Source organism: Aphis gossypii, chromosome X (genome assembly GCF_020184175.1).
Source record: "Aphis gossypii isolate Hap1 chromosome X, ASM2018417v2, whole genome shotgun sequence".
Lineage (NCBI taxonomy): Eukaryota > Metazoa > Arthropoda > Insecta > Hemiptera > Aphididae > Aphis > Aphis gossypii.
The window spans coordinates 48,382,110-48,396,160 of NC_065533.1; the positions used below are offsets into that span (position 1 = coordinate 48,382,110).

The 14,051-nt window shown below is 28.0% G+C and overlaps 1 protein-coding gene across 2 annotated transcripts; it reads left to right on the plus strand.

Moving 5' to 3' along the window:
- Positions 1 to 715: 715 nt before the first annotated feature.
- LOC114127920 (solute carrier family 22 member 21-like) lies at positions 716 to 12,283 on the plus strand. 2 transcript variants are annotated; one of them, XM_027992284.2, is made up of 11 exons: positions 716 to 1,034; positions 3,771 to 3,944; positions 5,660 to 5,909; positions 6,013 to 6,119; positions 6,868 to 7,022; positions 10,148 to 10,316; positions 10,428 to 10,590; positions 10,725 to 10,819; positions 11,014 to 11,228; positions 11,725 to 11,906; positions 12,010 to 12,283. In XM_027992284.2, exons 2-11 carry the CDS (start codon positions 3,805 to 3,807, stop codon positions 12,154 to 12,156), a joined length of 1,623 nt encoding a protein of 540 aa, XP_027848085.2. In that variant the 5' UTR covers positions 716 to 1,034; positions 3,771 to 3,804; the 3' UTR covers positions 12,157 to 12,283. The 2 variants fall into 2 exon arrangements, with proteins under 2 accessions (XP_027848085.2, XP_050062000.1); XM_050206043.1 differs by having other exon boundaries at positions 10,428 to 10,578.
- The last annotated feature ends 1,768 nt before the right edge of the window (positions 12,284 to 14,051 follow it).

Below are 14,051 nucleotides of genomic sequence, written 5' to 3' on the forward strand. Positions count from 1 at the left end.
TGAGGTTATGAACTAAAGGAATAGAAGACTGGTCATAATGTAGATATCACGACTACTTTGATAGGTTGAATTTCTTGGGAAAGGGTCAGGAACTTAGCTCCTCTTCACTGTAAGAATTTTGTTGAGGTCGTTTAATGTTTGTTTAAGTTTAATCCACTCCTCTGGTGCATTGTATTGCCCCTGTATTCAAATAACAATATCATACCATGAACTATCTTAGTTCATGATCATACTTTACAAATGCAGCGGTATTAAAAAATATCTGCTTCTCAGCACCATCTGGTGGACAGTTATGTAACTATTTTCGGCCTAAACAGTTACTGATTTACATATTTTCTCTTGCGTTTAATTGATAGCGACTATTCCGTTTTTATCTCATAGATAATAAAGGCATGGATAAGACATATCGGTCTTATCAGCGATATTTAAGGGGTCCAGTTGAGACCAAACAAGTATACCTATATCGAGTATCGACGATCATTATAAAAACATCTCAATTGCCTTCCCCTCCAGGAACGCGGCCTCAAATATATTTAACATAGGCGTAGTCTATCCATATCTTAATTATCTATGTTTTATCTACGTCATAATATCAACACACCGTGCATCGTACTGCGCAAGTCAAGTTGGCTTCACTGTATACTGTACGTAGCTATTTAGCCACGAACCGGTGGCATTAGATTATACGCGCTTAGTTTTCAGTCATCAACGTAGATGAAGTCATGTAACCCGCTCTACAGGTTTTTTTTAGATATTTTACCGCAGTGTTTACAGCGGCATTCCTTTGAATATTGCTGTCAAGCTATAATTCATTTATAATTTATTTATAATTTTATCCTCGTTCGTGTCGTGTACTTGCAGACACCTTTTACCATCATGTGTGCGCGTTAACCATTATAGGTTCAATAACTTTCTAATACGCTATAGCATTTTATTTTTGATCCGCCGATTAGTGAGTTTACGTTCTTGTTGCCAGAGTTCAGTCGTAAAAGTCTACGCCGAAGAGTCAGAGTTATAAGTTGTTTTTTTTCGAGGTGAGATGTATTTTTTTTATAATAATATTATCTGTAGATGTATTATATTATTATAATTATAATTATTTTCTTTTGTTTCACATGTTAATCGTTATTTTTGCATGACTGCTTAGGCTTATTCCTTACTAACACCGTAACATTTTAATTACTCATCGACTACTGTGGGAACTATCTACATGATACAGTCCAATGTTCATTATGATAACAAGTAGTATACAAAAAAAAAAAAAACAATACTAGTGATCGAAGTATGATGACGTAATACGACGTTCCCCCGGCTTTTTCGGAAGTTATGTAACTGTAATTACCATAATGTAATCTACCTATAGTATAATTATTAATTTGAATACCTATGCCTAATACGAAAACCACATCATCAAAAAAACACTTATCATTATTTTCATTACTACATCTTCTTTGTCCATATTTTAGACCTACATATATTTCTTATGATTCAGTCGTACGTTTCGTTTCGTTAATGAAGTAAACACTAATCCTCTTTCGTTGATTTTTATTAAAATTTTTAATTTTACTCGTTTTTTTTATCCTTCTGGTTGTCAGTTAATTACTGAGACTCCACAACTCTCATCTTGTATGATTATTGTTAGTCTAACATTTTTTTTTGTGTAAATGACTTAAAATCACGGCTCGTGCAACGCACTAAAAGCTTACACCTGGCGTTTATGTCCTTTGCTGTTTGTGTAGATTCTAGCTAATTTCTAGCTTATTTCTAAGCTAGTCAGCAACAGTACATTGTGTGTGAGGTGCCGCCTATATCGTAAATACGACCAGACGCACGAGTCCGTCAGTAATATTACGTTGCGTAAGAAGCCGTCAAGGACGACCAGTTTTGGAGATAACCGGTAGTCTGTCCAGTCAACCACTAATCTTCATTGTTGTCTTTAAAGTAACTAACAAGTTTTCCCTAAATGTAATTGCGTCCTGTGGTCGTTGTGTTAGATCGATCCAATTACAAAGTCACCGCCCCATAACTAATCTGCTTCTAAGTCATTTTACTGTACATAAAAATGACCATTTTTTTCGTGATTTTTTGTACGTTAGGTTGCCTGCCCACGCAAACTCAGGCGTAAATGTAAAATTTGAATACCCAAAAAATAGTAAGCACATAAAATCTCATCAACAATTTGAAAAACAATACATAAATCATTCTTAGACATACTAAGTGGTGCTTTAAGTTTTCAATGGCCATATCGCGTATATTTTTGATCTTTCTACTTAAATGAGATAAGACAAACTTAGACCTTTTCAAATATTTTACAGTTTTTGTTGACTTTCTTTATAAATGTTGTAATACTAAATTTCTTATGCGGAAGTACATAATATCGATGTAAAAACTCAATTGATTCAAACATTAGACTGAGTCAAAATATTCACAAGTTTTAGTTTTAGTTGTACTGATAAAAACATTTGGACTTAGCCATTTAGTGTACATTAAAATAATACACACTTATAAATCATAATCTTTTATTATATGAATTGGTTAGGTTACTGATTTTTATACTTCGTATTACCAAACTTTACCTAATAATTTCTTTGATTCTATTTTACTAGATTGATAGCACCATTGATGTGTTTCGATCTTAAAATTTTAGCTACTTCACGTCATTTTAAGTGTACATTTTTTTGTGTAAGCCTTCTCAACAATACCTTTCAATGATACGTATACATATTTTTTCCCTAACATGTTTTAAGATAAAATTACTGGTACAACATTAAGTTTCTTGATTATTAATATATAAAAATAATGAAAAATTGGTTATAAGAGTTTATAAATAAATATCTTTTACAAATTTTCTTATACATACACTTTATATTAATATTTTTATTGACAACACTTATTTATAATTTCACATACTGAAACAAAATATTTTTCCAGTATTTTGATACATAAAAATAGAAATTGAGACAGTAGTTTATGAGTTATATGTATTATGTATTTTAAAGGTTTATTGAGCGGAATAGTAGACCAACATTTTGCATTCGTATTAATTTTGATTTTTATATATCGAAATACTTATATTCTGTTTCGAAAAAAATGAAAGAAAATATTTATGTTGTCAATAAAAAATATATAAAAACTTAAAAAAACTATACCAATAAAGTATACATTTTTTTTAATGTTGTTTTATTTCGAATGAAATCGTGTAAAGAAAATATTTTCGAAAACTAATAGATTTTTAAATTATGTGTGTTGTTTGATAAAATAATCATCTAGTACAGACATAAATCCTATTAAATATTATGAATATGCAGGAATGAGTCATCGTGAGAGATAGTCACAATAATACATTCTACCAAGAAATGTGGGTTTGATGATACGGAACGAATAAAATACTGCTTAATATAAAATTAATGACAAAATAATAACCATCGATAATATTGAGACGTGTCTCATACTCTCATACCATACGATATATACGATCATTATAATGCACGGCGTTAATTCACTCTACGCGTCCGATCGATAACAATCGTAAACCGCCTTAAAAACGAAAGAGAGTGACAGTATAGAAAATGGAAGTCTAATAATTCTATTAGTTGTTTTACCGTGACATTCCTGTTCGCTTGGTTTTTTTTATTGTGATCAACGGATTTAGTGTGGCAGAGAATATTGAACTCATACTTATCACTAATACCATATAACCATGTACCTATTTATTATATAGTATTATTTTAATCATGACGTTGTTTTTAATCACTATTTTTTATTTATAGTATCAAGAACCAAAAAGTAAGCTTCGGTTAAACAATGGATTTAGACGAGATCCTAAATGACTTTGGGTTGGGTACTTATCAAGTGACCGTATGTACCATAATCGGACTTGTTCTCATGTACTCAAACATATCACCACTTAGCTACGCCATTACAGCTAGTGATCTTAAATACAGGTAAACTTGAAGTAATTTTATTTAACTGTATAGTTATATTACACAGTTTTACGTGAGCTAAACACAGTGAGCAACTACCTTTAGAACCAGCATGAAGTTATATTGGAAATAATAATTAGGTAATGGCTCATATATATGTGTGTGTGTGTGTGTGTGCATATGATACAGACTATCATTTAACCAAGCGCAACTTAATAATTTAATATTATTTTTTTAACTACAAATATTTAGCGAGTACGTTTGTTGGTTAATTTTTAATTATTTAATTTAATTGGTTTATAATATGATAATTATGTATAAACATAACAGTAAATTTATCAATCCTGAATTTGCTGTAGATTTGCATGTAAATTTTATTATCCACTAAAAACTATTTTAAAATAATAAGTGTTTGAGTTTCATTTATCGTTATCGAATACAGTATATTTTATTATACTATAACTATAAACTGCTATATTAGACTCGTAATTGTAGCGATCACATATTATCTTCCGATAACATCAAATTAAAGACATATTAGTCGACTGAAGGAGTTCCCACATTAATATAACAGTTATCTAAGTGACATATAAGTATAAGTTAGAACTTTAGAAGTTGTTAGTTATTGAGTTGTGAACAGTTTTAGTTAACATTTTAATGATGTTTATAAAAAGTAAGCGAGATAAGGACATGATGGCTTTTAATAATTTTAATTTTTAAATATAATTTCGCTTCAAAAAATATAAGTACTGATGAAATTCGTTGGCGATGTGTGAAACGTACATGTTCAGCTACATTATACACGTCCAATTCTAAAGTGGTGAATGAAGAGGATTTTTTAAACTTTGACCAGACCTAACCTAACCTAACCTAGCTTTGACATAATCATAATTCTTATAGTGATGCAGAAATAAATCGTCAAATAGTAAGTGTTTCATGTAAACGAAAAGCTACTGAAAATCTTTACATACAGCCAAAAAATCATTTTAAAAGAGTTATCAGAAAACACTCAACTTACTGATGGTTTTACTTCAAATGATTTTAATGTGATTAGAAAATCAATTTACAGAAGTAGGCGTTAAGTTCTTCCTCTTATTCCAACTACTATAGCTGAAGCACATATAGTCGTGATGGTGGATTTAATATGCCATGTCTTAACTGACATGTCTTTATCTCAAAATCATTTGTTGAATATGATAAATTATTATTTTTCAAATTTAAGAGCTTTACAGCAAAAATGTAAAATACCAGTGATATCATTGGAGATATACTCGCAATATCTTGCCAAATTCCAGTACCAGCTCTTTCTTAAGATTATAAATAAAACACAAATAAAAATGTATACATGATTTTTTTTATATATAATATTAATAAGTATATATTATTATGTATATACGTGGCCAGTTTCATCGATATCGGTTTCAAATTATGAAATCAAGATAAAAGTTACCTGCAATACAAACAGAGAATTTTTGACACTAAAATATGAAACAAAATGCAGATATACTTAATCCAAATATGTATAACCATATAACCTTCGTCCTACTTTCTTACGGCTGCCCAGCATCACCTGCCTAAATTAGTATATTACAACTATAACTATTATATTACATCCACAATACTTATATAATACGAGTAAACAGTGATCGGTGCTATACTGAATATTGACGAACGTATATTACTATAAGTAAGTACTAAGTATTGATATATTATATTATATACTATAATTCTTTTAGGTGCGAAATTCCGCAGTGTGACACCGACAATCCATCGTACAATCAGGACTGGTTAAACCTGGCGATACCTGTTAATAACAGGACCAATGAGCCTTACAAATGTCTAAAGTACCACTATATACCACAGAATACCAACAAGACGAACATATCTGCCAACAGTACATGTATGCAAGGAGCGTTCAATGTGAATCGCAAAGAAAAATGCAACAAATGGGTGTTTGATGAAATGGAAAGGACAATAGTGAACGATGTGAGTCTGAGGTCTTTTATTATATATTTTTTCTTTATAAGCACTTACAACTTACTCGCAGGACCCTTATTAACAGTAACCGTAATTTTATATATACATATAGTTTGGTATTATGTGCGAGGAAAACAAATGGAAACTCAGCATGGTGGGAACCGTCAATAGCGTTGGTCAATTCGTCGGCATTCCTTTATCAGGATATATTTCAGACAAGTTAGTGTTACTGTAAAGTAGGTATATATTATAGATGTTATAGTGAAGGTAGCCCACTTGCAGTGTAGAGTCCAGATATTATCTAGATAAAATACAGATAATTAAATAAAAAATTACTAAGTTATTATTGATACAATTTTTAAAAAAAATATTATAATCAATATTATGCTATTATTGATTTTATGTAACTGATTTATTGACCTGATTTTCCAAATTTTTCTTTCAAAAACAAAAAGTTATTAAAATATTAAGTACCTACTATACTTACATGAATACATAATAAGTACATCTATGATCTATATCGTAAAATGTTCTAAATTATATTTCACTCGACTGATGTATTTAACATTTATAAATTTGTCTGCCACAATTATAATCATCGAAAAACGATTTTATATTTGTTGTTTTAATTTTATTAAGAATTTCTGGAGAAATCAGTAAATTATTGAAGTCATCACTTATTTGTATTATAGGTGATTTATATATACAAGCACACGCATTATTAATACCACATGTCTATATACCAAATTAATAAAAAACAAAAACCGTAGGTATCTACAAAAAAGTATTATAAGTATTATAAGTAGATATGTAGATATTTATATTTTTAATTTATTATCCACGTATAAAAACAAAATTTTCGTTTTTTAACATAATAATATATAGGTTTTTTTTTAATAAAATTCTATAATTTATCTTTAGTTTATTTTATATTAAAATACATTTTTTTATTTTTATGTGCTTAAAGATATGGACGCAAGTATATCTTTATAACAGGGACAGTTTTATCGGCCATTTTTGGCACTATCAAATCCTTCGCTGCCAATTACTATTCATTCCTCGTTTTCGAATATTTGGATTCCATGGCTTCCAGTGGAGTGTATGCAGCTACGTTTGTATTAGGTAAGAAATCAAGCCCTCAATATAAGTTATAAAATAAATATGTATATAATTTTAATCACTAAATTTTACTACTTATAATGTCAACATTTTTAAAACTGTAGGTTGTCAATATATATTATAATACTTTATCGTTGCTTGATAGATTCATGGTTAATTGACTAATCCACCTATCAGACTGAAACGACAGGTTCTAATTTATAGATATAAACGATTAGGAAAAAATAATTTATTGGATTCACCATCATACGCACTACGCAGTCACGCAGATCAATGCGGTGTAAATGTGTATTTTTAAGGACATATTTCCATAGTTTTAATCTATTTTTCCGATTTTATTGTATATTATATCTTACAATTAATATTATTTATTCAACTCAAAAATATCGTATGATTATTTTTCAACTATACAATATATTAATTGGTGATAACAATTATACATTGAATAATATCTCAAAAATCAAATCTAGTGTCTTATATTTACTAAAACTATTAGGATTTGGTTCAAAAGTCGAATCAATGGATATAATTTAATAGGTAATGAATTAAATAAAGAACGATAAAAAAATAAAATGGTTAAGTTAGGTAAGGATGGTAAGGTATTATTATATCGAAATGATATTTTTTAAAGTGCATGTTATTAGATAAAATATTTTTGAAGTTCGGTGGTGTTTAATACAAATTTATCGGTATGATCAAATTGCCCTCATTTTAGTCAAATTGCACCTAGGAGGTAAAAAGAAGGTAACGATCAAACTGCAATCGGGTTAAAAGTAGATGTTTAAAACATAACTTATGTTTTTTTGAAATACAGTCAGACGGTCTACAGTATAGACTTTACAATAAACTGGAGACTATATACACTGAAATCATTAAAAGTTTAAATTAATACGACTTATATGAATTTGACAGCACTTAAGTGTACTTAATATTTATGTGCTATAAATGTGACATAATTGCTGGTAATTCGTTTTTGAGCATATTATTATAAGTTCTTAAAATGTTGTCAATTTTTTTTCTGGCGCCGTGTAGTTAAAGGTCTTGTGTCACAGTATTACGCATTAAAATGTAGTATCTTTTTTGATTGTGTTAAAAGTTAAAACATCAATAAATACAAATATTTTCGGATAATAGTGCCACGTAAGGACCGAGACACAATTGAATATAAAACGCCTTTTTTTAAACATGATTTTTTCATAATAGTCGGTGTACTGTCGGAAACAGAAATACAAAAGAAAACCTACACGATTTAGCATAAACACTCTGCTACGTAGTACGTTGCCATTTTCAATTTTTTACTGTATATTATACAAAAATATTTATTTAAATAATAATTATAATAATTCAAAATATGACATGTCAAAAAAATAACATAATTTCATAGTCAATGTAATATATCTAGTCGCATTATAACAGTATTTATAGATCTGTTTAATAAAAGTAATAATAATAGTTATAACTAGGGCTCGGAATTATATGTATTAAAAAAACCAAAATATGTAAACATATATGTTATAACAAATCGCTTTATATGTGATAAAAAACTAAAATATGGAATATAAAAAAATTTAAAAAAAACATTACTCGAGAAAAAATTGCTTTATAGATTTATAAATGACAAAAAAGTTAAGACAAATTATAATGAAATTAAACGTTATTCATCTTGATCTTGAAAGCAATGCGATACCATATATCAGAGGTGGCCAAATTTTTTTTGGTCACGATCTACTAAAAATATACTTCTCTTTTGAAGTACCTTTCGTCTTCCATAGAATTTTTTTTTTTTATTATTGAATAACTATAATTGTTGAGAAACATATAGTGCGCGTGCCCCTAAAAATAAATTCTAACATGATCGACTTTAAAATGGTCCGCGTTTGAGTGTTTGGCCGCCCTGCAATATATACATGCTCAAATTTTCAAAGTTAAATGATCTACGGTTTGGTCGTAATACAGATTCGTACTGACTAAAAGAGCACTCTATCTATCATTTACCGAAGTCAAATATCTAAAATATCGAACATATTTTATCGACCGCAGGTTAAGTTCAACAATTGGTTTTATTTTGTTTATGTACTTTTGGAAACATGAAAAATTTTCAGTATTGAAAAATACAATAGTATTTAATTAATAATAAGTCGTAAATGAAAAGCTGTCAAAATATGTGGAAAAAATAGAATTATTGAGAAATATATAACAACATGTACTCATGGCAAAATATGTAAAATAAAATATAGTTCATTTCATTGGAAATCGCTTAAAATGAATTTTTCACTTACCTAAATTAATTTACCAAGTCACAGTAAAAATATGTATTTACATGTAAATCCGAGCTTTAGTTATGACTGATGAAAATAATAAAATCAAAATATTTATAAGTCAACAATAATAGTCACATTATACAGTATATAGATTTGTTTAATAATAATACAATAATAATAAATTAAATTAATATACCTTGGTACCTGCAGTTTCCAAGGTGGCTTATTACTTATTAGTTATTACTGGCTTAAATATATTAATAAAGATTCAGTATTCATACGATTTAAATATTGATTGAAAGCTTAAATATTAAATCAATTACAAAATGCTGTGAATATATTATATATATATATATATAATAATAAATTTAAATAACGTGAATGTATGTATAAAATATTCTATGCTCAATTTATTGTGTTCCTAAAAAGTTACACGCTCCATCGTGCTTTATTGCATGTAAGAGATTTTAGTAAAATAAAATAGTTATAAATAATGGTTTTTCATAGTTATGTGTTTACCTAACCTAATGGCCTTTTACGAACCAATATAATGCTATTAAATACGAAATACACCGTAACGTTATTAAGCTTATTTTTTAAATACTTTTGTTTCAACTCTTTTTTTTTGTACGAGTACAGTTCGACAATTACCTACCTCCTTTTTATCCGAGCGCTGCAGTTCGACCATAACCTTATTTTAATCCAAGAACAATTCGATAATTCATTTTAGGTAAAAAGTGACCATACCGAAAGTTATAAGTTAAATTTGGTTCGTGTAATAAGATATAAAAGTTATATGAATAAGGTTTTCAATTCAATTATTAAAAAAAAAAATTATATATATATTATATAATATATGTATTTCAGCTATAGAATTTGTCAGTCCAAAGTCGCGGGTTCTCGTCAGTACCGTTGTGGGCTGTTTTTATCCTATGGGTGCAGTTATCATGGGCTTCACGGCCTACGTGATTCTTGATTGGCGTATAATCGTTAGGATACTCTACTTACCTGGATTACTTGTATTAGGAGCTGCTTGGTAAACTCAATATTCATTAATTATCACCACGATTCTACACAAGTCTATTATACATAAACAATTTAACGCATTTGTCTCAATGATATTGTAATGTATAAATAATATATATAGGTACGTGCCTGAGTCTTTACGATGGCTTCAAACAGAAAACCGAGTTGCAGAAGTGGCGAAAGTTCTATCCAAAGTCGCTGAATCCAATGGAAAAACAATACCGGACTGCGTCAAAGATGCACTGGTCGTCAATATTAAAGCTAATGGCAATGTAACTGACACAGTAATAATAATTGATATAATATTATAATATGTATATATGCTGTATATACATAATTTATAAATTATAAATACTTTAAAATATTTTGAAGTTCAATCGTATAATACCATACCTATTGTTTTAAATGTATTTTCCAGACCAATAAAAACCAAATGACTTGTAGAAAATTAATGAGAGAAATATTTGATTCAAAAGAGCTTTTGCTGCGTATAATAAATTGCTCGTTTTGTTGGTTAGTACCTATAGTAGATATAATTACAAATTTTACAACATACCTACACATAAATTTATAACATATTCATTATACATTATTAGTTATTGCTGCTTTGAATTTTTGAACCTTTTTGTAATTATGTGATTAAAATGTATTAAATAATACGTCATGTAAACATAAACACAATATTGAATATAACTGTTTGACTATAGGTTTACGATTACATTAGTTTATTACGGCCTTTCGTTAACTTCTGTGGAGTTCTCCGGTAACAAGTATTTTAACTTTATGCTTGTAAATGCTGTGGAATTACCGGCTAGTTTAACATTGTGGTACGTCATGGAAAATTTTTCGAGACGAAAGACTCAAGCGTATTCGTTCTTCTTCAGCGGAATTGGATGTATTATGGTCAATTTAATATCTGAGAGTAAGTAAACATTTGATTTTAAATAGTACTTTCACCTTCATTTAATTAGTATGCATCTTATCTTTAAAATTAAAACAAATTGTACATATTATTGGTGGAAGCAAGAAGTACCTATATGTAATATAATATTTTGCAATTAATAAGTTTGTCAGTATTTTGTCGTATACGTGACCAATTGTACAATTTATCTTTTTTTAAACAGTAACACTGTATAATACCTACTCGCTGCAATGCGTCGTAAAATCACTTATTACAATTGTATACGTATATACATTGCGATGTGAACAATTTCGAATTTTATCCGTAACATATATAGGTACCTACTATATTAGGGGTACCATTTTTTTTCAAGTTTTGAACCGACGAACTGGAACGGAACTGCTTTCACATTACTTCATTACTTACTTATTATATTATATTAGTGTATAAATACACAAAATTATATGTATTCATGATGGCATTTGCAATAAAATCAATTTATTATTAAAACTTACAGATTATACGTGGATGAAACTATTTTTGTTCTTGAGCAGCAAGTTCGCAATCACCATGTCGTTTAACGCCATGTACGTGTACACCGCAGAAATGTTCCCCACCGAACTGCGTATGACACTTTTCGGTATAACTAGCATGTTTGGTCGAATGGGTGTGATGTTTGCTCCACAGATGACGTTGTTGGTGTGTATTTAAACATATTTTGGTACCTAAATTTAATAAAAACAAAAAACGCACGTATAACGTAGTTAGACATTTTTTAAATCATTTAATTGCTTTTTTACAGAGTGCCTATTTCGGACAATACGTGCCAATCTTATTGTTCGGAATCTTATCAATTACGGCTGGAGCGTTGTCTTTCTTTTTCCCGGAGACAAAAGATAGAAAATTGCCCGATACAGTAAAACAAGCTGAATTTGAAGTAGAGATCTAAGTGAATTAATAATAATTCATATATGCAGTAATAATTAGTAGTAGTTTAAAAATAAATATTTTCATTTTAATAAATTAAAACAAATATTTCATAAATTCAATGAAAATACATAATGATAATATCAGTTGCATGCCTTATGAACTTAGTAGCTAGATATACTAGTTTTATTAATGTCAACTTATTATTTTTTTATTTTTTCATTTATTTGTTTTTAATAATCTTAAGCTAAATAAATTATTTTTTTTGAACTTTAAACGACTGAAATAAGTTTATATAACTGATAAATTCAAATTATTTTTATGAACCATTTACGTAATATACAATAAACTTTACATTTTACAACAATGGATAAAATCTAATGTGTACGTATTACATATTATATGAATGAATAGTGGTAGTAAATAATATCTCAACAAATTTTATTCATTTCATTACCATTTTCTATGTGTTCTTTTTTGATTATACTGAAATTTCTGTGATATTAAATATTGTTTAATTAAACAGCTTTTATTTAATAAAGCATTGTTTATTGTGTATTACTATTTGGTATATAATATAATATATTCTTTATTGTTAATACAAATTTAAGTATACTAATAGTATACGAATACTGTTAACATAAGTAATTTGCACTGTTATTTTAAGCAATAATTTTGATGAATGATAATAATTATAATACAGGGAAGATGTACTTAGGTATACATTCAGTGGCGTACATTTTGGCGTAAAATTAATACTTATTATTAAGTTAATTTAACATAAAAAAATAATCAAACGAAGTTAGTACCTATTGATGGGCTAGAACCTAGATATTAAAATATTAATTCTCCTCGAGGCCAATTTACGCCACTGTTAGAATTTATAAATGCAGGAGTAAATTTTAGAAATATTAAAGACATAACATTTTTTTTTTTTTTTTTTTTTGTCAAAGTTTTATAGAATATTATAATATTTTTATAAAAAAAGAAAATCACTGTTTACAAATATACAATTATTATAGAACTTTTTTTTTATTTTTATTAATTTTAGAAATAAATGAATATATAAATTATATAATTTGTACTTACTTAACCTACTTCAACTATAAGGTAGTAACGTTGTAAAAATAGTAATGCATGATGTAATTTTGTTATAATTATTTTCATGTAAGTTGTAACAACAAACCGCTAGATAATCTATTTTTCGATTATCTCCCAATATGCGGTCTACCATTGTTTTGTGTACTTCCTAATTATAAATATTAGTATAGTATACGGTCTACTTATGTTTTATGTTCTACTACATTATATAAACTGATCGTACTTATATTTTATACCATTTTGAAAATTTCTGCGAAGGTCTCAGATTAAAAGTCGTTGAGAAAATATGTAGTATGAATGAAGACATGTTAGATAGGTATACTCGTATACTTAGCTGAGTATTGGTGGCGAGGATTAAATGAAAGTGGCAATATTTTTGATTTGATTTTAAGAGTTTTGAAATTATAATATGTTCTATGGATTATCCATAACAGCTGTTCTTTTTTTATTCTTAAAATGCATACATACATAATATATGTATACATTTTTTTTAAATATTATATTATTAATAAATTAAACACATAGATTTTTTTACACATTGACATTACATTATTAATGAATTTAAATAAATACAGTAAATTCTACTTTTTTTTGTTGCTGAAAATCAATTATTCAAATTTTAAATGCATGTGTTGTTTGGTACGATTTTACATGAATTTTGACTATACAATTGCTTACGAAATATTAAGCGCCGTTTTTCATGAAAATTTTCATAGAACTTATAAAAAACAATTTCATATAGCAGTGCTCAATGCTCATTAGACATCATTCAACAATTAATATTGTCATTGCAATATTAAAAGAAACTCAGACGTA

Excerpts from the sequence above, each read along its gene's own strand:
- LOC114127920 (XM_027992284.2), top strand. The coding sequence starts at position 3,805 with ATGGATTTAGACGAGATCCTAAATGACTTTGGGTTGGGTACTTATCAA. Across the intron at positions 10,820-11,013 it reads ATAAATTGCTCGTTTTGTTG|GTTTACGATTACATTAGTTT; the intron begins GTTAGTACCTAT and ends GTTTGACTATAG. Across the intron at positions 11,229-11,724 it reads GGTCAATTTAATATCTGAGA|ATTATACGTGGATGAAACTA; the intron begins GTAAGTAAACAT and ends TAAAACTTACAG.